This window comes from Cephus cinctus, unplaced genomic scaffold (assembly GCF_000341935.2).
Source record: "Cephus cinctus unplaced genomic scaffold, Ccin1 Ccin1_scaffold0076, whole genome shotgun sequence".
NCBI classification, from domain to species: domain Eukaryota; kingdom Metazoa; phylum Arthropoda; class Insecta; order Hymenoptera; family Cephidae; genus Cephus; species Cephus cinctus.
In genome coordinates, this window is record NW_014332817.1 from 508,212 (window position 1) to 535,402 (window position 27,191).

The following is a 27,191-nucleotide window of genomic DNA, read 5'->3' on the forward strand; positions in this document are numbered from 1 at the left end:
ATGTACGACGCCACCTTTCAACTTTTCCTTCCCTCCGAACACAATTATTTCTCTATACTTCTCGTTGTAGCTGTTCCTCAGAAACTCTGAACCACCCTACTTTCTTGGCAGTATGTATTTCTTTCAATGACCAAGTCATTTACTTCTGCTTACTTTCATTGCTCTTTTATAGTTATTCATCAAGAGATTGAAACCAACCCCTCATGGTATTCAACTGACATGCTCAATTGCTTGGCAGTGGAAATACATTCCACCTTCGCTACTCTCGCGCCTCTAGATCTTTCTTAATGATGGCATTATAAAGGTATTTCATGAAATAAATTAGAATTTTGTTAAAATTGTATCATTGGTAGCGCATCATAACAAAAGGAATAATTCGATTGGCTTATTCATTGAGTCCCAATAATATGGCTAACCGGAACCATTTTGATATAGTTTATTTCTTGCTTTTTTTTTCAATTAAATATATGTCGATAGATTAATTCAAATATTGTCAAAATTTCAGAAATATATATTTTTTTAAATAATTTATTATAAAAATTGTATAAAAGTTTCTTTTTGAAAGAATAATACTGAAGTGTGACTGGGTCAATATTAAACCAATCGTCATGCAGAATTCAACGAGTGCTATGATCTATGAATTGTTGTACAACATTAAATAACTGTTGATCATTCATCAATAAAAAAGTAGCTGTATGGAAAGGTTGACAACAATGGAACCAAGAGTAATGCAATTTTATTTAGATTTGTAAAGGCTTTTATACAGTAACAAGTGTAATATTTTTCCTTCAAATGTTGTCTCAGAGATAATTTTTTATTACATAATATTACTCTTGTGAATGGTTATATTGTAAAATTATGACAAAATATATATAAATGTTAGAACTTGTTAGCAATATTACAGACATATACTTAGATACTAAACAGTGATTTCAATTTTTCAAGCAATGAAGATCGAACATCTCAGATTGTGGAGTCAAATTTTGTGCATACTGCTGTCATCTGTTAGTAGTTCCTGATCGTTCCTGAGACTCAGTTAACATCAGTAAGGTTATATTCTTTGATGCCGGGTAAATAAAGCATATATAAAATAAAGCGACTTTTTGGATAATTAGCTGAGAGACAAGGGAGTCAATAATAGTTCAAACAACCATGAAACAATAAAACTGGCGCACGTGTCTTTATTTATTTTAAATTGTCAAACAATAACTGGTAACTTTCAGAGTTGCAGGAAAGTTCGACAATTTTTTAATATACTGATTTTGTAATATGTGGCACTTTATGACTGATATGTTTATTTAGTATTTGAAATTAGATGTAATTGTCATACTCTATGAAAATGAGTAGTTTGAGCATCATTTCTCCGCTGCAGAAGAATCCATTAATACTGGCACGTACCACATTTATAATATTTTTTATAATTGTTGGAATATTATTTTTGTACCTTAATCAAGTGCAACCTTATTATTTTATTGATGAAGTGTTTCATATCCCACAAACATTAAAATACTGCAGTGGCAAATTTTTTGAGGTAAGTATTAATATTCTAAACTGTCTTTATTTTCTAAATGATAAATTATTAATTTATTGTTGCAGTGGGATTCCAAGATTACGACTTTACCTGGATTGTACTTAGTGGCAACTGCAATATTGGCACCTTTTGGCCTATGCAATATAATATGCATACGATGCATAAATTTTGTAACTACTATTGTCAATGTTTATTTATTGTTTGAGATCATTCAGACAACTAATAAGACTAAGAGCAGAAGTGGCATAAAGAAACCATGGATACAGCTTACATCTGCTTATGCGATCGGATTATTTCCTCCACTGTTTTTCTGGTTCTTCTTATTCTACACAGATGTTGTGTCTGTTAATATGGTTCTGTTAATGATGTTGTTCCATGCGCAAGGACATATCTCGATATCAGTGTTTTTTGGCAAGTAGTTCTTAAGCTTATTTTACTTTGCTACAACATAAGTTTACATAAAATCGTAATAATACTGAGTCTTTTTTGTTCAGGAGCATTGGCCATACTTATGAGACAAACAAATGTTATCTGGGTAGCATTCCTTGGCATTGAACGTATCTTAGATATTTTAGAAGCTGAGAATCCTATTCCAGTTCATACCAAGAATACTCCTAATTCTGTAATTGTAAGTAATCGACGTCTTTTGATCATAGCAAAATATGATGCAGCTGATTTTCTTATTCAATATTTTTAATGAATATAAAACATTAAATGCTTTCAGATACTTTGGAGGAATCTAATAAAACAAATACGACAGGGGCCATGGTCCTTTTCAAAATTTATTTTTCGGATATTTATTTCTATATTTCCGTATATATCTATTGGCTTAGGATTTCTTGCATTTCTTATATGGAACAAAGGAATTGTAGTGGGAGATCGTACTGCTCATATACCAACAATTCACATTCCACAAATTTTTTATTTCTCTGTTTTCACTTTTTGTTTCGCATGGCCTTATATGCTTGTGCACTGGAAGGAATATTTGAAATGGCTAAGGAACCGCTGGATCGTAGCAAGTTCATTTTGTTTCTTAATGATCATAATAATTCATTTTAATACTTTAGTTCATCCTTACGTATTGGCGGACAACAGGCATTACACTTTTTACGTATGGAATAAATTTGTCGGTCGTTATAAACTACTACGGTACTTATTAATACCGATATATGGTTTTACAATATATTCATTTTTATCTTGTATCAATCATTTACGATTCGCATCGCAAATGACGTATATTGCAGGAGTATCTATGGTATTAATACCACAATTATTGTTAGAACCACGTTACTACGTTATTCCATATATTATCTTCCGTTTGAATATACAGAGAATCAAAAAATGGCAAATAATAGCAGAATTGCTTACCACATTAATTATAAATTTCTTGCAATTTTTCATTTTCATTAACAAAACGTTTTACTGGGATGATCAAGAGCATCCTCAAAGGATCTCTTGGTGATGGAACTAGTAAAAAAAAAGTAGGTAATCACGAAAAATCGTCAGATAAAAAGACAAGTATATAACAAGAAAAAAAAAATTTATTCAGCACCAGACCAAACATCATGTAAATAATCGATTGGTTATATTAAAAAAAATTAATATTTCTATATGAATAAACTGAATTTTATTTCTTCCACGTAGCTCTCGTAATCAATACTGTTACGCACTTTGTTCATTTTTATACATAATCTTATACAGTCATTTCAAGTGTACTTGCAGTCAATTAGAGACGAAAAAACTAGCCATACATTGTCTTATCTCATTAAAGGCCCATCTCGCTTTTTACTAAACGCGTAAGTCTTTACAATTTATAATGATACATTTCAATTTTTTTAAAGAATATACCATTCGCATATACAGTAAGTATAAGCAGCATAAGGTGCTATAGGATGCACTTATTAGTTTCTTCGTGTGCGCACGTCCGTACCTTTATTGAAGTACCACCCCTTGAAAAAATTAATACAATTTAAAGTGCATACTCCATTATACATTATATATCACTATAATTCGAGTACGCACACCAGAAGAGCCAATATAATTATTTAACTGTCGAACCAACCACAATATCTTTGTCTTCTACAATTTTCATGATTTAAAAAATAGATCAGAATTTACAGAACAGAGTAAATTAAGTCGATATTATTTTAGGCGCAACGCTCTATGTATATGGGGGTTTCATTTCTTCATTACAAAACTCACTATGAAATTTAAAGTACTTGTTGCATAACTCATTGTATAAAGTACACCAAGAAGAACTATGAAAATAAAGATATTTACTGGCAATTCCTCGAAAAGACTATTCATCTTTTTTACATTTGGCATGATTCAATGTAATGAATAAACGGTGGATAATTTTTGTTTTATCACATTTTTAAGAATCAGCCATGTATATACGCAACTATATCACATACGTGATTAAGCCCGTATTATACTTGTACGATGTACAGAGTGTAAGTTTAGTAATGTAACAGAGGATAGTAGTTGATACGATTATTCCAACTTTACGAGTTAGCTAATAGTTTGCAAAGAACGTGTTCATAGTCAATTTTATTTCTTGTGTCGTTATTAGAGACGAATGGAGAGTATTGAATGGAAATAGTAATAGTAATACTGGTAGAAGCAGTAGTAGTTTTAGTAGTGGTAGTGGTAGTAATAGTAGTAGTATGTGATCTGAAAAGTTTATTAGTGTTACTATAATTTCTATTTATTAGGAAAAAATATATCTTCACGTAGATTTCATTATTTCCCATGTCGACGGGAATCTTTTTAATTTGACTAATCGGCATTGCTAAGAAGAACAAAGTAGAAGAATTCATCACCTAATGCCCGACCATTTCTCTTTTCTTTTTTGTAATGGACTGCAATTTTGTATATAGTTAAATTGCATGGTTCGCTATGTCGCCCTGTATAAACTTTGCAATAACGAAGCTTGCGAATTTTCTAAAGTATTTCAGGTTTTTATATGTTTATCATCGTTAATTTTATAGCGGTTTTAGATCACTCTCTTTTATTGTTGCACCAACCGTTTATTGCTTGATATCACCTAAGGTATAATGCGTTATACTTAAACCCTATCAACGGTAAGTTGTAGTAGATAAACTACGAGAAATATACAATAAGATAATTGTTTTAATATAAACAAAATTACAGCATCAAATCGGTATCAAGTTGCCTATAATATTAATTTTGGAGCTATGCGCAAAAGGAACCATTAATGACAAACCGTAACTGTAGTGAGACTAATGTTTACGGCATTCAAATCAAATAACTAAAAGGACAAGAGAAAGTTATGCAATGGATTTCACCTCATGCATTCTACCGATTTTCTTCTTAAGTCATAAGAGGAAGCGCCATAAATATCGGTACCTACTATTTATAAGTAAAACCTCTTGACAATTGAGGAATAAAAACTAAATTAATTTATACGCGCATAAGACAAAAATTTGTCGATTGCACAAAAGGATAGTCGAAAATGTCTTGGACACGATTTCAAGAAAGAAAAAAAAAATGATTATTTTTTACTACAATGATATGTAATGAGTTACAGCTTGAAAAGCCTGACAAGCGATAATATTTTTGTTGTCAATGTCAATAACTATGACACTTTTAACAGACTAAATGCCATAGCGATTAAGTACTAATTGAACATATGCGTTGATAATTTTCTTGAACAACCCATAGTTAATACTTGAAATAATACCGGGCAATAAAATAAATAATACAAAAAGATAGTACAACAGTCTGTTATTAAGTATTCATCCGTGAACTATCATGGATCCTCATAGTTGGCCAAACTTAAAAATCTATTTATCAATCCTCAGGGAAATCAGAACCGGCAGGCCGATCTTTATTATTTGTCTATTGTCATATCCCTAGAGGAAACAACTGATCACTCTATCGTGCCAAGGGTCGGTCCAACCTACATACAATATGTAATTAATGTTGGACAAACGTCTTTTTCAAGTTTCACTGGAAGAAGTCGTATTGGGCGTTAGGCAACACTGTTTCTTGAGCGGATTATAAAATCCTCCTAATTGTATTATAAATAATTGGCCAGCAGTCGTCCATCTGAATTAACGTCAAATTCATTGCTGAACGACGGCTATAATTTGAGTCCATAAGTTTATAATGAAAATGGCCTCATCATACTATCTGTTTTTTCAGTAGGACCAGATTCGTTAAGCCATAGAGCTTCATGTCCAGCGGAGCACTAGGCTCATTCTTCTTCGTTTGTGTATGCCAGGCGAGTATCCTCGTGCAATTATCAGCAAGAAGTTCAATATCCCGTGGTTCAAAAGGCGCAAGACTCCTAAGGAAGCCATCTTCTTCGAATCCGGCCCGGAATGGCATTGTGGCGCTTGGTCTCTCTAAAAGGAACTTGACGTTCACTGCGAAACCTGCCATATCAACTGGAAACTTTCTTCCTGCTATCCAGCCATCATAGAAACCGGTGAACTTTCCATTTTTAACTATCGGCGAACTAAGTCCGTACTTTGTACAAAGACCCACCGGGAACATGGAGACCTTTTTTGTTTTGCGGATCTGAAGAAAATGCAAAAATAATATGAAAATTAACAGACGATATCTGACAGAACAATGTCACAATATAATGCTGTTATCAACAGGAATGGCGTGACTAATAATCAAATACCTGATAGCTATCATTTATATTCCATAGTAACGATATCGTGTCTACCAGACATTATAGCCACGTGCTCCATTCAAGTATAATGTGAATGTATACATGTATAAAGTGAAATATGTTCAGTGTCTGTAGTAAATTTTTATAGCAGCCTTGAAGCAGATAGAATGATCATTACGTTTAACATTAAGTAAAGTGACATTTGGATTAAAAAAGATATTTCTTTAAAGTTCTTCACGAGTCTACTTTACTGTCACGTTCCATTTTATTATTAATCATCTGTCTACAAATTGGCTTTCTTGTAATGATTGAGAATCCTTTGAAATGTATCAAAAGACAAAAGAAATATGGAAGCGTTACGCGTCACTGACTAATGGTCTTTAGCACTTACAATAGGCGTTGTAAAAGAGAACCTTGAACACTAATACAGTAACTGATCGATAGCTTGGGATATAATATAGTTCCCAGCAACAATATATACAAACCTCATCAAACAGTGCAATATCATAAGTATTATCATCATCCGCAAAATAGAAGACGCCATTCGTCGCGTTCGATCGGAGCCATTGTAAACCACGATTTCGGTTTGATACACCTCGTGGTTTGGCGCCCGTTTTCAATTTATACTTATCAGGCATCGGTGCTGAAAAATAAGGAAGAATCTTAATAATTAATTAATACAAAACGAGAACGATTAATCACCGCTTTGTAACGATGCTTTAATTATTTATTAATTGTCGTATTTATAAAAACAGCATCCAATTGCTCGTACGCCTACCAATCAAGTGTTCGAATTTCAGTTTTGTCCTCTTAAGCAGTTCAGTGACCTGTTTCGTCGGCACCAAGGCATCTTCAATAACGAGCCAATGCACATTCCTGACGAGCATCAACGTGTGCGACATCCTCGTTAGTTCGGGAATTTGCTCCGGCCTTCTGTACGTTGGGGTGATTATAAAAAGGGGATTCAATTTTTCATTATCTGATTCCGTTTTTCCTCCTGTCCCACAGATTGCTGCATTACTATTCGCACTGGACGATGCTGTGGATGCTGAACGTACGCCACGTGGATCATTTATCAAGATCTCTTCCTGGACCAGGTTGACGTCGTTTCTCTTTAAACGAGCCAGAATTTCTTGACTCAAGACATTTCCCAGGTCTGGACTAAGACCGTATCCTTGTTGGACTGCATGTACAGCTCCTCGAATCTGTAATAAAATTTCGCAAGTATGTATTTTACCTTGATTAACTAATTATGACAGTGCTACAATTTTTCTAATTCACATACTGCATCCTCAGGTATTTTTGAAGGATCAATGTATCCATCTACCTCGTTGACTACTGACAAATTCTCAGCACCTTCAACTGCCACGGCTTCGTTGAAGTTGGGTATCTGGTCCAGTCTTATGCCAGTTGAAAGATGATACTGATAAAATATTACACAGACACCCAGCAAGGCTATCAATCCCATCTTCATGGAAGGCCTCATGGTATCGCTATCTAAACAGACACAGCTTTGACACCTTGGTATTCATCTAGTTGAGTAGCCGTTTTTTGCAGTTTTTAAATATGCAAATTGTCATTGGAGGTAACGAGCGTAATAACTGAAACAAAAAAGAAAGGAGTGACATGCGTTTGGAAATTGCTTGGTAATTGTAACGAGGAAATTCGATATGAATGATATACAAACAACATGTTCCGGTATTACACTCCTCACTGATGACTAATTTTCATGTATGTTTTTCCTACTGATAATATTTACGCATGTCCCACATGGCACTACTCTATTTGCAGTTCAGAAGCGTGTATGCAATTTCATATAATTTCATATTAATGTATATTAGGTAAACTCGCTAAAATTTATAGAATTTTAACAGAAAGTACATTTCAATAACGTTTCAGCTCAGTCGATTATATTTATCAAACTTTTGTGAAGACTGATATATTTTTTTGGACACTAACAAAGTCCCTGTATCAGATTTTATAAGTTAAAGAAACTATGTGTTTTATAGCTTACGATTAGGATAACGGTTGACCTCGTAGCAACGTTAATCAATTGATGAAATCTTAAACGCAGGTATAGATAGTCAATTTTACATTTGTAATCTTTTAAAAGCAATATGAACATCAAACCTAGATATCACAATTCTTAAAATTAGCGTCTTTCGAAGATATGATTCTACGCTTTCTTTTAAGTCTGGTTAATGTTATCAGTACACATATGCTAATCAGTATATAAATGTGCTAACAGTTGATAACAGATACAGTAATGTATAGAACGGTAATCCCGTCACGCGGTATTAACTTTTTTCAAGAATTACTCATGATCAAATATTCCACCTCACGTAATAGCTTCGCTTTCATTTTCAAAAAGCAGTATTTCTTCCACCGGATACGCTAGAAATTTAAAACACAATAGTAATTATCACGAGCAATGAACAAAATAAAAATTTCCTGTATTTGTAAGATGTCAATATTGCAATTGCTTATGTAAAGGCAGGTTATTCTCAAGATTATGCAACGTCACAACGATATTACTGATATTCAAGTAAACGCCTATTCGTGTGAACAAATATTTTTTTATTACTCCAAGACACTGCAAATCATGCGTGAAGGTGAAAAAGCTTTTAAATATTTGTATTGATTATTTTAAAAAATTCTTAAAAGATACATTTAATTTAAATTTCTACATGGAACAAATCGAATCGATAGGACGTATCACAATAGTATTTTAAAAAGATATAGGCATTGTGTAGTTAAGCCTTTAAACACTCTAGAGTATCACAAAGTACTTTCATCAAATGGTTGCCCATTCATTTGAAACTCCTTTTATCTCCTTTGTTCTGTCACACTCTACCTCTTGTAGTTCTTATTTCTATTGGTCCTCTTGTTGCCTTATGATTTTCATCTAATCCCATGGCTACAGGTATCAAGTGTGATGGCATTAGCAGAGCGTGCAGGAAGTATTGATATTGATTGCTCTACTTTTTTGGGGGTAACCCTTGAGCAACCCCTATACGTCACTTGTGTGAATAAAAAATATAACACATTGCCTGGAGCCTGGAAGCATGAATTTTCAATAAACGTAGATTGGCTAATATTTCTTCTATAAAATTATTTGTCAAAATATAATTGAAAAATCTCTATATGATGGTCACCTCCTGCCTTTTTTAAATGTGTCCATTTATTCTACTAAGAAAATTTATCATTACTGACACGTAAAACCATTACAGCTATTCTCTTTTCTCTTATCATTTAAATAATTCATGATAAAATATTCACAAGCAACTATTACGTTTGTCAACTGATGTAATTTGCCTTTAAAGTTGCCATAACGTCACGTATGGTTATTTAATGTGTATAACTTTCGACGACAGAACATGCTGATAAGAGCTCAACGCCTATCAATTCATAAGTTATAAATACATCAGATATAATCGTGCTATTGAAAAAATGTGAAGAATATTTTTTGTTTGACTTATCACAATTTATAGTTATCTACCAGAACGTGCCTACATGGTGATCATAGATTGACCATAGTTAAACAATGGATGCTTTGGCTTTAGCCAATTTTTATATCAGTCAAGGAATTTCAATAACCGATAAATCAAATTCAATAAATTCCAAGCGAGCCAATCTAATGAAATCTGGATGGGGAAGCTATTTGTGCAATGAAAAACCAATTGAACTTTGTTGATTTTACCTTAGGCTAATGTAAAATGTAAAAAAATATTGCTTCTGATAACAATGGTGAAATGTGGCCGAGTATTTTTTTACGTCTAATCAAAATTTCCAATCGATATTAATGTACCAAAAAAGATATGGACTGCTTAAGAATTATAGCGATAACACGTATTTTCAGACGTAGAAAAAATCGTACACTTCACATACGTGCTCCTTGTCGATATAACATTAAATTATATAGAGAATTTTACATATACCGTATTCAAGGATAGAGATCATGTATCATGTATATCCACTGTACTTCAGCGCAATTTCATGAAATTCATTTACAGTTGGATTAAGTAGGTCAAAATTGTGTTTAAAAAAGGGCAAAAATGGACTGGACATATTGCAAAAAATATTTTATACTCCAGCATTCCTCGATGCTTTATACGCTTTATTCGTCATAAAACTTTTCATAGAAAACGTCTTGCACGTCGGATTTCATTGCTCTGGTATATTCAAAGAGAAAGAAAAGTAAGTGTGGGAGATACGACGTTTTCAAAAGAAGCGTTATAGCAGCGCCACTATCAAGAGAGAGCATTCTGACTTTAAAAGGGAAAAGGAATTAAAAAAATTTCGTATTACCAAATTTCAATTTTCCTAGTTGCTATACGCAAGTGACTTATATTTTTAATTTTTATCTCAAATCCAACCTCCAGCTTGTCTTTTGCCTTGTGCATGTGAACGAATACGTATATTCGTGCATATATACAATAAGTCCAAAATGCAAAATAGTCTGTTGGATATTAAAAAAAAATGATAGCCAACTAATTAATAAGGTAGTTTTGAATATTATAAAATTTTTATTAAACATTGTGATACCAGAAAATGTTAACGGAAGCACATCCGCTACCCCGGAATGATTATCGATACTACATATCAAAACGATAACAGATATTTTAAAACACAATAGTCAAGAGTCTTTTATTGTTAACCATTAAAATTTTCAAATTATTCAAAAACAATACGGACATTATTGACTTCAATTAATAACAATGTAATCGTACTTGTATTAGCGTGCAATGGTAGAAGCAATGAAAATTGTTTGTAAGGAGCAAAAGCTCATAAAATTTTTATTGTTTAAAATTGATAACATTTTTATGGCACTGACGTCATCGTTTGCCGATACACCTGAATGATTGATCGGAGCGTATAATGTCGAGTAAAAAATTAACGACGCGGAACAAGCGAATAATGGGTGTCTTGTGATTGAACATATTAATAATAATTTGGTTTCATGAATTTTCATCTAACATTTTATCAATTTTTCAATATTTTCGTTAGATTTTCCCAACCTCATTTATTTAGAATGACGTGGTGTGTGTGGATATTATATATATATCACTGATACATTGTTCTGCACCCAATACCTGATAACATTGTTTGAATCATTCGCAAAATGCTATAAAACATATATAGGTATACATAGTACGTGCATTGCTTAGACTCTTCTCAAATGTCTGATCAGAAATGTCAAGTATAGTACTTTTAATATTGCATTACATTAATTTCTGTTTAGACTGCTAATGATAATCATAACCAACAATTAAAGTATACGTGAAATGTATCCTTGTATCATTGCAGTATATTTAGTAGTGAACACTGCTGTCAGTTGAAATATAGTGTAGACGAAACAAAACCATTTAATCTGCCATCTATCGGTAGTGAACAAATTACAATTTCCTGATCAGCTGTATTATCATTTTGAGAGAAAGTGATGAAAATTTCACAAGAAAATTCTTTAAGACTCACTGGAAATATTGATTAAGATATAATCCGTTTATGTTTCAACCGACAGCAGTCTCTCGTACTTTGATATTTCGTATAAAGATATTGAATTAAATTCTGATTATGATTTACCGGACAATAATGGTGCAAGACTCTTCTCGATTTTATTGATGATAACGATGACTGTCATGCTTCGAGCAATTAGTGACATTCACGCCTGTTGTGCGTCTAATAGAAAGATACTCCGATTTTCTTCTTTTTCTTTAGTCTTCTTTCACAAACGAAGTCATTGCACTTCAACTGTCATCGAGATAATTCTATCGCTCCATATGACACTACTACGACAATAATGGAGACGTAGGTGCCGGGTAGAAAAGCCATGTTAATCGTTGTAAAACTCTGCCGGCTATATTGATTATATTCTTTTTCGTCTAATCACGTTCTTACGTTCCTCGTAGCAAACACATTTTATTGATTCACTTGCATTCGTCTTCTTGGCAATGGGATCGTGTGCCAATAAGTGAGATCGCAATAAAAACGTGCACTCAACAAAAGACACAAACTGTGAGGTCATTCAATTTCGTGGCAGATCTAAGAGCACTACATTGAAAAATCTATTTCTGCAACTATTCCCGTAGTGTTTATCTCCGGTGGCGATATTTTTAGCATCACTTCAACAGTTTTCTTTCAGCATCAAAGATCTGGGCCGGCCGATTTCAGTATAGAATTGCACTCTCGATTTAAAGATGAATAAATTTATGTCCATTGATTTTGCTTTCTTTTCCCTCGCCTTTTTAAAAAATGAATTAGACGAGAATTCGAACTGTATTTTTTTTAAATGCTTCCTCTTCGACTAAACATTTTTTTTGTATTAACACTCCAGACTCGTGTTTTTTGTTTGGTTCTCTGTTAAAAAGCAAAAAAACGTTAAATGACTTTGACACTAAACGGTAATAATTTTACACAAACGTGACTAAGGTTTGGTGACTAAGGATTCGGTACTGAGCCGAGTTGCGGTCGTGCTTCTATGTTTTCCGCTATGTTCCGCGTTATCCCCACCTATCAGTATTCCAGCCACTACCACGCTACTAACGAAAGCGCAATGGCAACAGTGCGGGACTCTGCGGAACGACCAACGGCCATATACTCCACTGAGTCCCATGACATAGTCACGTGTTTCCTCTCGCACAAGGGAAGTTACGAAGGAGTGTTGGCCAGCGAAGACTTCAATCAGGACGTCCTAGAAAGAGCTTCGTAGAAGCTGAATACCCAATGTGAAGTAAAACAGCAAAGTACACGGATTCAGCAGACAACTTCTGCACTCCAAATTCTATGTTACTCAGAACATAGGTAAAAATTTGGTGGAAGAAAAATACAGGGTTTTTGTTATAATCAAGTGGGTGTAGAAGATATGATCCAGTGTGTCGTGAAACAGTGAACGTATAGCAGATGTCATTCTATCATAGGATAAACATCGTAGTGTCAGTATTATCTAACTAGACTGGACTCATAAATCAGACTACAATAACTGTATCATCATTCTCACGCATATTTCGATCTTTTATACGGCAGGCGATATGTCAAGAAATGTAGACAAATATTTTTACGCAGATATTTGGATCATTAGTGTTACGAGTAATGAGATTGGCCGTTAGAATTTTAAAAAATAATGTAGAGTCAAAAAGAACGAATAGGAACTTTTCACGAATCTTTTCAGCTTTTTCAACATTCAATGCATCCGGTATCAGTAGACGAGTGTGCCAGACACCATGTGGTTTTCAACTTTTTCCAATGGCGTCATTCACCCCATCCATTCCTCTTTTTCTCATTTTCTCCCACCATAACCCTGCCAGCCACCATCCCAACTCGTGGTTGATATTGATCCAGCAGCAATGTCTACATGTGTCGCTATAATATCATAATGGCTCACATCATTTATAGTTCACAGCTGCATAATCTAAATCCTATTGAATTTCGTACGTATACATTTTTAAAGTCAGTCCTTTTGCTAGCTTCTTTTATGGTGGTCCATCCGGTATCGCCATTCTTATATTCATGGCGTCCAATGCGATTCTTAAGATTTACATATGAAGGAACTATGCATAATATATATTTTATTCTTACTCAAGATGAGTCGCCATAACTAAAACGGTCTTCCTATTGATCTGACCTGAGTCAATTCTACACTGGCACACGTGCTTTACACCAAACAATGGCGAACTTACCACTGACTAGGTAATTGACAACTGATAATCCTCGTATAAAAAAATAATAAATTTGTAAATCCCATTCTAACATTGCTTACGGGTTGTTTAATTTGAATATCCATATCCAGTGAATGAAACGGATATCTTTGTTCATCAATGTCAACCCTTTGACATGACGGTACTGACTAATAGTACAACAAACTGGATGTCTTATCAATGGAGTTCACAAGTCGTATGATATATGCATTAAGACGGTTTATTGATGTGGCATTGACATTTCTATTTCGTAAGAAGAAATTCGATTTCACGAAGGATTCTAAGCTGATTTATTTTTACGTCAGAACCAAATATGATCAATAATCAATTTTCTTAAATAGACCAATCCAGAAGGTTAGGGAGAAAATAATATTTTAGTATTACACACAATATCGATCTTGCCAGCTACAATAGTCGAGTTATCTCTTATCACAGTGCACACTACTCGTGCTTATCGCGGTATCAGTGTCTATGTTATAAATTACGTTTTTGTTCTCGAAGGTTTCCAAGGTGTGCAATTATTTTTGAATAACACGGTAGGCGATACTATATATACTGATAGCATTGATTTTTATAATGAAAAAAATCATCTTGTTATGTATTATGATTGCTGGCATAAAATCACCTGCATAAACAGATGCCATGAATATACTATCATACTGTGACTGGTAACTAGGTACTTGGTGCCAGCAAGGCTGCCGGGATTCGCACGCCAGCTAGAGGGTGTCCGGAAAATCAATGCGAGACCCCGGAGGCCAAACGCCAAGAGCGCGAAGCCGTTGGCAAGGGTGCGGCAGGAACTACAGGTTCAGGCTAGTAAACTTTTGCTCGGCAACTTCTGATGTGCTGCTGGTAATACTTACATGGTCACTAGAGCTTTCATGAAGCAGTGGACCCTGGGGATTATACTAAGCAGCTGAAGGATTCCAGAGGTTGAGGGTTTCAGAAGGTATAAATATCGTGCAAACAAAGGATAGGTTTTTAGGGTGAAGCAATTAATATTAATATATGTAGTATTAGGAAAATTAAATTAAAGAATTTCGTTAAAATTTATTCGATTAGGATCAGTCATTGTTATGTTGGATTAATCTTTTTTTTTTATTAACAGATGTCTGTGTTATACCAATGAAAATTGATGCTCGTCGCATGAGTGATGGATTCTCATAATTCACCTGAGCTGACTCTTTCAAAAGTGTCTTGATAAAGTATGGCCAAACATCTTTATACTAATTCTAGTACCCTACTGCTATTATATTTGGGCATTTATCTGGCTAAGTTGGACTGGAAACACGTTAATGTTTACAGAGCTTCAGAGTGGAGTTGGATGAGTTATAACGTTGACTGGTTACCACCCATCGATATCGGTTTATTGTCTGGCAGAATCAATTGGGTCACCTTAATGCAAGTGGAGGCTGAAGCAAAAATGCGGCATAACAATACGATAAATAATTATGTAGGAAAAAGACTAAAAAATGTATGAACTTGGCCTTTGTCTATTGTGAATATTTTTATACAGACTTGAAATGCGCCATTTCGTGTGGTTTCTGGGAATAAAATATTCCACGTACTTATGCAAATGTTCTTGCATAGGTGTACACTGGTGAAACTTCCTGTGTAAGAGATCCTGAAACAATAGTGGCTTGAGCACCCTTGAGTAGCTCTCTGGTTTTCCTCTTGGCTTGTGAAAGGGTGAAATGATGTCTGTAGGGGAGTGACTGGGCTGAGAACACTGGTACTGGATAGTGGGCTACCACAGAAAATTAAATTGGCTGTTTTACCGCCGAGTAAAGTGTCGGAATTTGATTTTAGGTTAGCGCATTTTAAAGCATTGTTTCCGTTACGGCAAAGTAAATTTATCCTAATTCGAGTAAAATCAATAGGCAATAGAAACACCAAATATTCTCAAGGAATAATTAAAACTTTTCTTTCCATCAAAATCATTAAATAAAAGAATGAGTAGTTCGTTCTTAAAAAATCTTCGACTGTCGCTACAGCTGACTAAGTGAAAAGATAAACCTAAATCCGGTGCTCGTCAGTGTCCATTTCGTTGATTAGATTTTTCATGAGATTCTCTTCACTTGTGCATAATTTCCTTCTGAAATATGGCAGCGATGCATTCTGTTTTTAAAAATATCTTTATCTATACTGGACTGTAAAAAAGTGCATAATTTATCAACTTATCATGACTACTATGAACTCTGATAATATATCAGCTAGAATTATATTAGTCATGTGAAATAGCACATTGCACCAATTATTACTATAATGTAGCAGAATGCAGCATGAAGAGTTGCAGCGTTTTGGCAGAGAGTGTAATTATATCGTCCTGACGATGCAGTCTGATTGGCTATTTATTCTTCTTATTGCATTTTTCAACTTGTCTACTTGTTTTTACCACCTCGTGGTACAATCACTTTACCTCTTTAAAATTATCAGAGCATTACCTGTTCGGCTCAATGAATATCATTGGCTGGGATGAACTTTGAATGCATTTCGTGCAAAATATGCATCAGCGATTTTGCATAACGAAACGACAATTTATACCTGAATGAATTCAATGTGTTTATCGTATTTCATGTAATACGAATAGCTACGAATTTCTTAAGCTGATCAATGAACAGTAAATCCTGAATAGAAATCATTCGAACCTACTATAGTTTGATGAATGATTTTTCATTCAATGATAATTAATTGTTTGACATGCTTGATTTGGAATTGGAATTTTCTTACCTGACTCAATCATGTTTCTTATAGACTCTCTTCTAGTAAAATACATTTACTTGAATGGTGATAAGTTATCATGTTATCGCTATAATGCCATCAGCACTGTTATTTTTTATCACTTTTTTCACGGCAAAACCGTTTTAGAATAATCAAACACATTAAACTTTACCTCGCGACGCCGAGGTCTCGAGCCAGCAGTTTTTCGCATGTTAACAATATTATTGTATTAATTAATAATCCTTCACTTGTCTAATGCTATAAATACATATATATATGTGCAAACATCCCAATTATTCGTGTCCAAACGATTGGAAAATTCAATTTTATTTTTATTTTTTCTTCCAAAACTATCTTCTCCACTCCTGAAAAAGTCATGTTAGATTTTCTAGAAATTATCGAAGCATTGTTGTTGCTTCTCCGAAGTGTCAATTGGCCGTTAGTTTTCAGTGTGAAATTTCTACTTTGAGCGCGAGTTTACGACGTGCAGTCAATTAACAGTTACGAGGTTAGCGGCTCGGTAAATTTGGAATTCAAACAGATTCAGAGATTAAGGAATCGCGTAATTAATATTTCGCACACGTATCTATCATGTGAATAAATCGAATGTAAAAAGCAGAAAGAGAAATCCTTTATATCCATTACTAACCTTTTCGTCTTAACAATACAGCAATTATATCTCGACAATAAAACTGTTGTATTAGGATAATCCTACTGTTGTTCTACCTTACTATACCTTCATTATCATTGATAATCATGCCGATATAATAGGTCTCTGCATCTAGTCATGCTTAAGTTCAGTTTTCATAGGCGCGATAAAACTTTTCTATTTAAGCCCTTATTCTCAATATTTTGTATATGTATGTAGTATTCTATGCAGCCGCTTGATTAATTTGGATAATCCCAATATCACGTGTATCGTTATTATCCAGAGCTTTTTAATGGCACCCGTTGGCCGTGTTCACTGACGTCTCAGAGATGGCGCCACTTATCATGTGTGGGAATCCGGTGCACAGGTAGAGCAGAATAGAGTAAGTAGAATGGATTTATTCTATATGAAGGTTTTATTGCTCACGTGGTATCAGAGACTATAAACGATTATTATTGACAATAGCTGGAGACGACTGAGGAAGGATATTAAATACATCACTGCAATATAATATACATTTTGTGTGGTATATGCGCTACCACTTTGGACTGTTACTTTTTTAAAGGACATTAATGATGGCGAAAAGAGGAAGATTGTTAAAAAGAAAGAATGAAGAAGAGAGATGGTAACGACTGATTGAACAAGGAGAGAAAAAGATGCGTAAAACTTACGCACGAGGATCAGATTATTCTGGAGGAGCGAGAAAAGAGAACATTAGGAAAAGTAAGAAGGATAAGAGAGCGAAATGAGTCGAACCTACGATACACAACGGGTTGTTTCGAAACAATGGGTTTCGTGCTTTATCCACCGATTAACGAATTGTACTTTTACCTATTTTGAAGTTTGTCATACACTTTATTCCATAAGTAATAAATTACGTAAAATAAAATAAATAATTTGAAATGACATTTTCTTACGAGGAAAGTAGAAGAGGACAATTTTTTATTTAAAAATCTTCTAACTTACTAAGTCGTTAATTTAATCTACAAGTTTAGGATTTGAAATTTATAAATAAAAAATTATTCTTAAATCGTTCATGAGCTCTGAAATCAGCGCGCGCAGTGGGCTACTAGTCTTACTTTATAAATAGAAATATAACCAATCACTCCATAACGTATACTTATTGGTTTTTCTGTATAACAGAGTATTTTGTTAATTTTTAATAATTACACTACTCGAACGTAACAAGACTCCTTCCAATAAGCAATTTACAAACTCTTCAATCTTCGTAAATTCATATTTAAATCTATGAAAATTTTTGTCATAACGACGTACAATAATAAACAGTTTCTGATATTTGCAGAAAATTGATTATTCTTTAACGATTATTTTATGTGATATTTGACTTTGATATACATACATATACATATATATATAAATATATATGTGAGGAAGATAACATTCCTTCACCTGTTTTATGCAATAGACATATTATAACGTTATATGGTAAATATTATGCAATATGTACTTATATCGTGTATACAGATGATTTCAGGTGCGATGATCAGGTTATTATATTTTTAAAACGAGGCTCGTGTCGAATAAGATTGTTAAAATAAATTTGTACTTCACGAAAGGTAGCAGAGTAAGGGCGATAATTATATTAGCTTAAATAATTCAGATCCTCGTAGGTCGACTTATAATATCGCCATTTCCTTAACGGATATTGATAATAAAAGAGTGCAAAATCCAGTAAACAATCATAAAGTGTATCAACTTTCGTCTTAGATTAGAAATAACGACTAATCTTCATTCTAGCCATTCCATTGTTCTACTACATTGCTATAGTCACACAAATGATTACCCAAAGAGAATAAAGTTATGAGCTATCAAGAGAATTCACATTTGATTATGTTTCTATTTACATATTATATTTCTTGTTCACTTATCTTTGTTATTCCTATAAGTCCTATTCTGAGTATATAACTTTTCAAAGAATTTTATTCGCAAATACCGCATCGACCCACGGTCTCACTAGGTATTTTAATTAATTGGATGATACAACGAAATTGATTAAAATGAAAATTATACCTAGGTACTTATAGTACACAAGAACACTTCATAGGCCAATTTTGGGTACACTATATGGACAATTTTATGAATATCATATTTTTGTTACCCTTAATGTTATATTTAGTATATGCAGTGTTATCAATAGGTCTGTTATCATTCTGCTCTTCACCGATGATCAATATATTATTTAAATAATAATTCATAAGCCATTCTGTTGAATTGACTGAACGCGAACTGCGTAAAACGATTGAACGAGAAATCATGCTAACGTGACAGCGTGCAGACTCTATCATAAATTGTGGAACAAACTCAACAACCTTTGAACCTTGTCGGATCAATTTATTGTTCGACAGGCCCATATGTATATGACTAGTCTATGATACATGCTTGCGTTGTCACGTGCATGGGGTCTTTAATATCGATACTCTATCCTACGGATGTTCATATAGACGTTGTGTGGTGGTCGGTCTCCTTTTGCACTTGAGGCCCTTGCGGAAATGAGTTCAGCTCATTCCGGCTGAGATAATTAACGATACCAGCACCCAGAGAATCTCCCATTACGTTTATTGTGGTCCGGAAACGATCCCTTTGAACAATTGAAAGTACAAAATGTAATATAAATATTTTCATTGCAATTGAAGAATTGAAAAGATTTTATTATACAATTGTTCCAACTCACAGTAGCCAGTCGACTGCGATAATAAGCGTGACATCTTTTGCTGGAAGACCAACTGTATCCAGGACCATAACCATTGTGACTAATCCAGCTTGTGGAATTCCAGCTGCACCGATACTAGCAGCTGTCGCAGTTATACTAAAAAGTTCCAATAATTTAGTTTCTCTTGGTAAATCTGAGTTAACGAATATTTGTTTTTCTCTTCCTTTTACCTAACGGCAACCAACTGTCCAAAAGAGAGGTTGACGTTGCGAACTTGAGCGATGAAAATGGCAGCCACAGCTTCGTATAGGGCTGTACCGTCCATATTAATGGTAGCACCTATAGGCATTACGAATCTAGAGACACGTGGATCGATTCCATTTCTTTCCTCAAGACAACCAATTGCAACTGGTAATGTGGCTGAGCTTGAACTCGTTCCAAAAGCTGTCGCTAGTGCTTGCGCCATGTTTGAGACATATGTCACTGGATTCCTCTTTGTCAGTAAAAAGAAAATCAGTGGTAGCACTACGAAACCGTGAATGCACAAACCAAGTAGTACTGTCATAAAGTACATGCCCAGTTGACCAATTATCACATTGAACGATTCCATTTCCAGAATCTTTGATGATACAAGGAAGAGCACTCCCAAGGGTGAGAACCTACATTACATAAAGAATGATTAAGAAAGAAAAATCATTTTTAGTTACGTTCTCAAAGAAGAAAAGGATCAACTACTCACCAGATTACCCAATTGGTAATTATCATCATTGCCGAGGAAAGTGCTGCAAAAAATGCTAACAGTGGTTTACCGTCAGGTCCCATTTTTCCAAGAGTTATTCCCAACACCGTTGAAAATACCACCAGGCCAAGAATATTAGTACCGCTGGTATACTCGTGACTTATGTCCCATTCGAGTATATGAACTGTTGACACAGACAATAATGTTTATTGAAGTATAAGATATTCAGTCAACTGTTCTTCCTTTCACATTAAGCACAGATCTTTAATTGCAAACTAAATGTCCATTCCCAAACTATTGAATACCTTCGTTTTCAAGATCAAGCGCTGCATGCTTTATGCCAGGAAGAATTTCAATAACTGCATTACTGCACAATCTTCTTATTACACAATTTCAAAACTTACGATTGATTGTATCGTTTGGGGGCTTCAATATTGTACGGTACTGTGTAATGCATGCCTGTACCAAATTTGGTGGAAACATATTTCTAATCAGATCCATAAGTGTGTCTATGGTCGTTACATTTCGTACAGTGGAAGGTTTTGCCTCTTGTTCAGCTTCGCTCGAATATCCAGGACGTATCGATATCACCAGAATAATTCCTGAAATACAATAAAGGTATTAGATAATATTTAATAAAAAACTATATCAACACCAGACAATATTATACCAACCTAATATAACGGCACTGATAGTAGTAACCATGTAATACGTAATGGCACGAGCACCGATCTTGCCACTCAATGAAAGATCAAGAGAACCAATGGCCGAGATGAGACTGGCCATAATCAACGGTAAGATAAGACTCTTCAGCATCCTTAAAAAGAGCTCACCAACGTAATTAACATACATTATTTCACGCGGTCGCCAACTTTCCTCCCTAACGTTTCTCAGTATCAAACCCAACACGATGCCTCCTACGACACCTCCTATCGTCAACATCGTCAGAACATTGTGCTGCAGGCATTTTTGAACTCTCTGACGACGATTCCGGGATTTCTTATTTGGCTGCTGAGGATAGTAAGACGTGCGCTCGACCAAGCGACCCTGCTTGTCCGCATTTGACAAAGGAGACCTGGAACAAGAAATAGGTAAAATAATACATTTTCACTGTACCACCGATACAAAAAAAGAGAATAACATCGTTTTTCCATAAACAGGTAAATAAGACAGGAAATATCTTATTCAGAGAACGTCTGGCATCTTCTACATGGATTCTGCATCAATTGTCTCTGCACAAGGCAGATCCGACAGAATTCCTCAAAAATAAGGACACGTATTTCGTTACACGTGTTTCTCATCGTAGTACCCGCTGCTACCACAACGCGTTGTCACGTGACAAATATTATTATACACCATGTCCTATAACGTTAACATGAGACTCATTCAAATTTATCTAACCTTCTCGAAATTATAAATTGATTCTTTAATTAATTTAATACCTCCTGTCTTTCACAGCATGGCAGAAACTAGGATACCTGCGCTATACCTAATAATTTTCTTTCTCACCTATGGACAAGTACTATATACTTATTATAGATACTAAATCAGTGCTAGTACTACAAAACTTGAAAACAATGAATTAGAATAAAAAATCATTATGGTGATTAGAAGAAGAGTGAGAATATCAATTGTACTATGAAATCATACTGATTCAGATTCTCCTTCTCATCTATTGATGCTTCTATTGCATGATCCAAATAGCCTTCCCATGGTTGTATGTAAATATCAAACCTGATCAGTTACGTGATCACTATTGATAATTAGAACTTGAGTAGCCAGCAAGAGTCCATCCAAGGTTACAGATATAGGATGTATATAACTTACTGCATCAAATATTTATAATATTCCGAGATCATTTTTAATGCGTGAATAATATATTTTTGATAAACAGCAAACGTGCCTTGGCTTGCGCCCACGATTCCTGATTACAAAAATTCTGTTCTACTCTACCGCAATGGATGAAAATCGGTAAATTTATTTAATAGAATAAATAATATTTCGTAATTTCGTATAATCGAACGAAGCCAAAAGAGCATATTCAGTGTTAAATACGGTTAATGATAATTAGTTCGCGTTCAAAAATAAAAGACAAACTTTGATTTGCTTTATCGTATGTATGATATATGCTTTCTATAGCTATATATAACCGTATAGATATATATTGCTGTATACTAGTAATAAAAAGACTGGACTTCGGTGTAATCGCTTAACAGCCGTAATAGATGAGACGACAGTGTGAGAATTAAGCGGGCGACCTTAGTCGTGGATCCCATGGATACTTCTGTCCATGGCTTCTGGCATGCCTCCACGTAACGAGTTAATTAGAGAAACGGAAATTGCTCGGCTAATGATTTTACGTAAAATTATCCTAGACTTCCCGTTTAATATTTTCAGTTAATCAAGCCAAATAAAAATGTTGAAATTTCTTTTTGAACTTCTTAAAATCATTGCGTCTCTTGTTTGTACCGTCAATAGTTAATTTTAACACCGGTATATTTTAAAGTCAAGGACTTGGCATTAGAAATGAGTTTCCATAAAAAATTACAAGGATTATAGTGGGACACGTGTTTATCTTGCCTATTTGTCGTTATGCATACTCGAGTCTATAAATATTCATACCTTTTGGATTCTTCGAAGAATCATTGGTTTTCTGTAGTTTAGTCAATTTTCTAGTGAGTTACCTTTCTGAACTAAATATACATCTATGGGGGTAAAGAATGTTTTGTGCAGATTTTTTTATTGCTTAACGTCGATGATAAGCAATATAGGAAAATTTACGTTCGTATCAATGCTTTGACTTTTGCTGTACGTGCTACTTGCATCATACGAATGCAGTGTTGCAGACGATAACGATGACTCGAGACGTTGCAAGTAATTGAACGGCCGAATGACTTGAAACAGTCGTGCCTTGTGATATTTAAGCTCAACTAGGGGATCGAATTGCATTTAAGCTTCTTTCTGCCATGTTGGTTCTAATGAGTTTGAAAGGAGACTTGTCATTTCCGTAAATTATACCATTAAGCTACTGGATCGATGATGTTTAATTTTACTAGCTGATACGTGAAAGACTAACACAATAATTTTCTATAGTTTCTAAGCGAGCGTATGAAATCAAATATTTTTAAAAAATACTGTATTGATGGATTATTTAATTAATCGATTCAAAATATATTACTACTTCTGCATGTCGGATCTCTTGTACGACGTATGGAAATCCAATGAAATGACAGATGCACTTTGCAACTGCAACAATTTCAATTATGTGAATGCGACTGAATGATATTTGGATTCAATCATAAAACTGATTACTGATGATATAAGAAAGTCTATAGGTAATCAATTGGTTGGATTTTACTGTAACGGGGAATAATTCCAGGAAATAAATTAGTATCAAACTTTCTATCATTGTGATGATAATCAATTGGAACTCTAAGGATGGATTTTATTTGAAGTGACATATGTCAGCCAATGAGTTACTGCTATGATAAATGCATGTACAGTTTGATAATGAATTACCATTAGACTTGGCAGTACCTTAAATAATATTCTGATTGAAACTAAGGAAACACTCAGTCTCTTAACTCTTGGAACTGACATTATATACCATGACGCAATTTTATAAGTGACCAATCAAAAATAACAACAATGATTGCCAACTGCATCAATAAGAACATGAACATGAACAAAGTACAAAGATTCATCATTGCCATTTAAAAATCATCTAATTAATATTCAGACATGCTGATTCTTCTTCCTCATTGTTTACCTTCTACTATACCCTGCTATGAGGCTGAGTCTCTTTCTCAATATTATACATGCACATTAAAGATGCTTCATTCATCAATCTATTATTATGCAATTATTCAATTCACGTTCAGAATTTACGTATGTTCCATACATACGGTTGAATATAACTTTAGGCTATCATCGATGATACTGTGTAAGCGTTGATTAATAATCGTGTAACAATATTAATGATAGAGGGATATAATTGAAAATATGTATAAAAATAATTCATGGAATTGATAAATACATACATTTCAGATGCTACTTCCATTTTCAATTTCAGTTGGTAGCTGCCGGTTAATGTTATTGCACAAGTACCAAGCAATGGTCGTTCACATGGACACTTCCGGTAGAGCGGAAGAACTCTGTAGCGCGCCTAATGCAGATGAATGATGGCAAAGCAGCCCCAACAAAATGGGCCAGCAGTCGGCAAACGCTCCTCTGCTGTACTCCTGGCTTGACAGAGGATGTATGTTGATGGGGCTTCCAATCTATGCCACCTTGGGTGGTACGATTAGGTATAGCGATACTGCGATCTCCCCTACGATCCCTTCCTGCCGTGCAGGCCAATAATAAATTCTCGCGCTATGCACCTACTACCGAGAGCCGCTATTGTTTGTGCGGTATTCTCTATAGATACTAATAACGATACTGCGCCGAGAAACGGGATCGCTTCCCTGCTGGTGGCGAATACTCTGCTTCCTCTTCAACTTCCTCTTTTCTTTTTTAGCTACTCTGTTAACGCTTTTCACAACTGGCCCTTTTATTGCGTCCTTCTAGTGGCTTCAACTTGTTCTTTTTCTACTTCCACTCCTTTATCTACTTTCTCTTGGATCGAAAAGTTGCCTCAAGGACAACCTGAGCTGTCAGTGAGGAACCTGAAACTCAGGATTGTTTTCATTAGGTAACCGCTTCTTAGCAATTGGTCAAAAGAGAAAATATTTATAAGATTTCTTTTTTTTTTTAAGATTTTAATCAATAAACAATTGGAAGCTGATGTATGTATCTATCAGGAGTCTATTTGTTATCTTGTGATAAGAATCTAATTTACTTGTAACAGGTAACTGTACTTTTTTTTAGTCCAAATCAACTAATTGTGACAGTAGATAAAAAAGGATTTTCAAAATTTTTCAATTTATTATTGAAAAAAAGTCACTATGCTATTTTGGTGTCTATCATCGATAATTATGATTTATAAAATATTTATATTCATTTAATTCCAACCACGTGATACGATATTTAAAAATCGTTGGACTCATTTTAAAAGCCAATTGACTTCCGCTTTCGAAAATTAATCTCTATTAAAGAATATACCGTGATTATCCTGTCGTATTATAGTAGGTATCGTTAACATGGCAATTACGACATTCACCGCCCCATTTGTAAGCTTAAACGAGCTTTCCTCTATAACGGTGACTGCCGGTAAATAAGGAATTTCTATGACAGAGTTTAACAGACGATAACAAAGCTTTACTTCAAAATCCAATCGAAAATATTTATCCCGATTAAATTCACTGTAATATAACAAAGGCTTTAGAAAAGCCAATATGATGTCATAAATAATCGAATGTAAATCGTCACACTGACGCCTTTAAATTTCATCCATACATTCATCGCACTTGACATTCCATATGCACTTTTTATGTCCTCTGATAATATTCACACATCACTAAATTATACGATATTATTATATACGTCTCAGAGGCAATATTTTCATCGAGATCAGACACTTGAAAACCACATAAAATTCACCACAGGATCAAAGAAATATTAGCGAACCAATTTTATAGAATTAAGACAAAGCGTCCGATAAAAATCAAAATAAAGTACTACGATGCTCGTAGTAAGTCACATAATAAAAATAAAATTTTCATAATAATTTCAGACCATCAGTGAACCTACCGGTTTTCGTGATCTTCGAAGATTCCCGAATTCTTCAAGAAGTTATGTACATGTCAAATTAAACCACCTGTAATTGATGAATTCAAAAAATAGTCGTAAAACTGTTTAGACCGTTTTTCCTTGTACTTCCACCCAGAAACAAAACTGATGAATTATTCGAATAATAGACTCGAAGCGATCATAAATTCGTTTCCCATAAATTGTCGCTACTTTGAAATCCGGAAGATCCTCGCGCGACAACGCCACGAACACTTGTGGCACGAGATCATCGCGAAACGACAGACCCAGGAGTCGCGTCGTGCCCGTCTCCTAAGCACAGGCCAAAGCGCAGCATACTGTAGTATGCTATGCTTTCAGTTATGCTATATGCTCGGATTCAGAGTTCGAAATGGAGTTGGACTGGCCTGGTCCATTTCGTTCATTCCTATTTCAAGCGACATAACCTGTGTACTGTCGCTGATTGGACAATTTTAAAGTGAAGAACAAACGGAATCGAACCAATTGGAACGAGGCTGATGCTTGCAGTAATCGATTTCGGAATACATATACATATGTTATTAAGGTAAAATTTTATAAAACAAATAGATATTCTTTTACTATTTTATTGTTATATTATTGCTTTACATAAACAATCGCATTAGTGATTGGTACTAAGACCGAAGTGGGTGGAAGGTTATAATTTAGAATTTGTTACCTAAATATTTCACGGAAGATTCTCTATATTCTGATAGTGTTTAGAGTAAGAAAACTTTTATCAATTACTGTTTATATTATTTTCAATTCCACAAAGATCGTATTGTTCCAGCGTTATCAGGTTATCATTGCTCTGTTAGGCATTATACGTAATACA

At 34.4% G+C, this 27,191-nt stretch overlaps 3 protein-coding genes and 1 long non-coding RNA gene across 17 annotated transcripts; 2 read left to right on the forward strand and 2 right to left on the reverse strand.

The window, feature by feature from the left end:
* The first annotated feature begins 5 nt into the window (after nt 1-5).
* On the forward strand, nt 6-3,174 carry LOC107269669 (putative Dol-P-Glc:Glc(2)Man(9)GlcNAc(2)-PP-Dol alpha-1,2-glucosyltransferase). 3 transcript variants are annotated; one of them, XM_015743804.2, is made up of 6 exons: nt 6-110; nt 173-304; nt 946-1,531; nt 1,597-1,942; nt 2,026-2,159; nt 2,256-3,174. In XM_015743804.2, the coding sequence occupies exons 3-6, from the start codon at nt 1,334-1,336 to the stop codon at nt 2,991-2,993; spliced, it is 1,416 nt and encodes a 471-aa protein (XP_015599290.1). In that variant the 5' UTR covers nt 6-110; nt 173-304; nt 946-1,333; the 3' UTR covers nt 2,994-3,174. The 3 variants fall into 3 exon arrangements, with proteins under 3 accessions (XP_015599290.1, XP_024943147.1, XP_024943151.1); XM_025087379.1 differs by lacking the exons at nt 6-110; nt 173-304 and adding an exon at nt 552-725; XM_025087383.1 differs by lacking the exons at nt 6-110; nt 173-304 and having other exon boundaries at nt 796-1,531.
* LOC107269683 (galactosylgalactosylxylosylprotein 3-beta-glucuronosyltransferase P) lies at nt 3,055-12,630 on the reverse strand. 4 transcript variants are annotated; one of them, XM_025087431.1, is made up of 6 exons: nt 11,760-12,630; nt 8,514-8,570; nt 7,462-7,777; nt 6,955-7,381; nt 6,662-6,819; nt 3,055-6,076 (listed from the first exon to the last, which is right to left on the reverse strand). In XM_025087431.1, the coding sequence occupies exons 3-6, from the start codon at nt 7,660-7,662 to the stop codon at nt 5,678-5,680; spliced, it is 1,185 nt and encodes a 394-aa protein (XP_024943199.1). In that variant the 5' UTR covers nt 7,663-7,777; nt 8,514-8,570; nt 11,760-12,630; the 3' UTR covers nt 3,055-5,677. The 4 variants fall into 4 exon arrangements, with proteins under 4 accessions (XP_024943199.1, XP_015599315.1, XP_015599306.1 ...); XM_015743829.2 differs by lacking the exon at nt 8,514-8,570 and having other exon boundaries at nt 7,504-7,777; XM_015743820.2 differs by lacking the exon at nt 8,514-8,570.
* A 106-nt stretch (nt 12,631-12,736) lies between these two features.
* On the forward strand, nt 12,737-17,946 carry LOC107269701. Of its 7 annotated transcripts, XR_003060432.1 has the most exons (5): nt 12,750-13,862; nt 14,372-14,406; nt 14,547-14,819; nt 14,979-15,075; nt 15,176-15,442. It is a non-coding gene; the product is annotated as an uncharacterized LOC107269701 (long non-coding RNA). The 7 variants fall into 7 exon arrangements; XR_001538123.2 differs by having other exon boundaries at nt 12,737-13,603; nt 13,757-14,819; XR_003060431.1 differs by having other exon boundaries at nt 12,738-13,108; nt 13,345-14,819.
* A 605-nt stretch (nt 17,947-18,551) lies between these two features.
* Nucleotides 18,552-26,687, reverse strand: LOC107270312 (excitatory amino acid transporter 1). 3 transcript variants are annotated; one of them, XM_015745210.2, is made up of 8 exons: nt 26,342-26,686; nt 24,691-25,317; nt 21,325-21,725; nt 21,055-21,252; nt 20,651-20,834; nt 20,142-20,570; nt 19,933-20,067; nt 18,552-19,839 (listed from the first exon to the last, which is right to left on the reverse strand). In XM_015745210.2, exons 2-8 carry the CDS (start codon nt 24,708-24,710, stop codon nt 19,695-19,697), a joined length of 1,512 nt encoding a protein of 503 aa, XP_015600696.1. In that variant the 5' UTR covers nt 24,711-25,317; nt 26,342-26,686; the 3' UTR covers nt 18,552-19,694. The 3 variants fall into 3 exon arrangements, with proteins under 3 accessions (XP_015600696.1, XP_015600706.1, XP_024943122.1); XM_025087354.1 differs by having other exon boundaries at nt 19,695-19,839; nt 26,409-26,687; XM_015745220.2 differs by lacking the exon at nt 24,691-25,317 and having other exon boundaries at nt 26,342-26,687.
* Nucleotides 26,688-27,191: the final 504 nt, after the last annotated feature.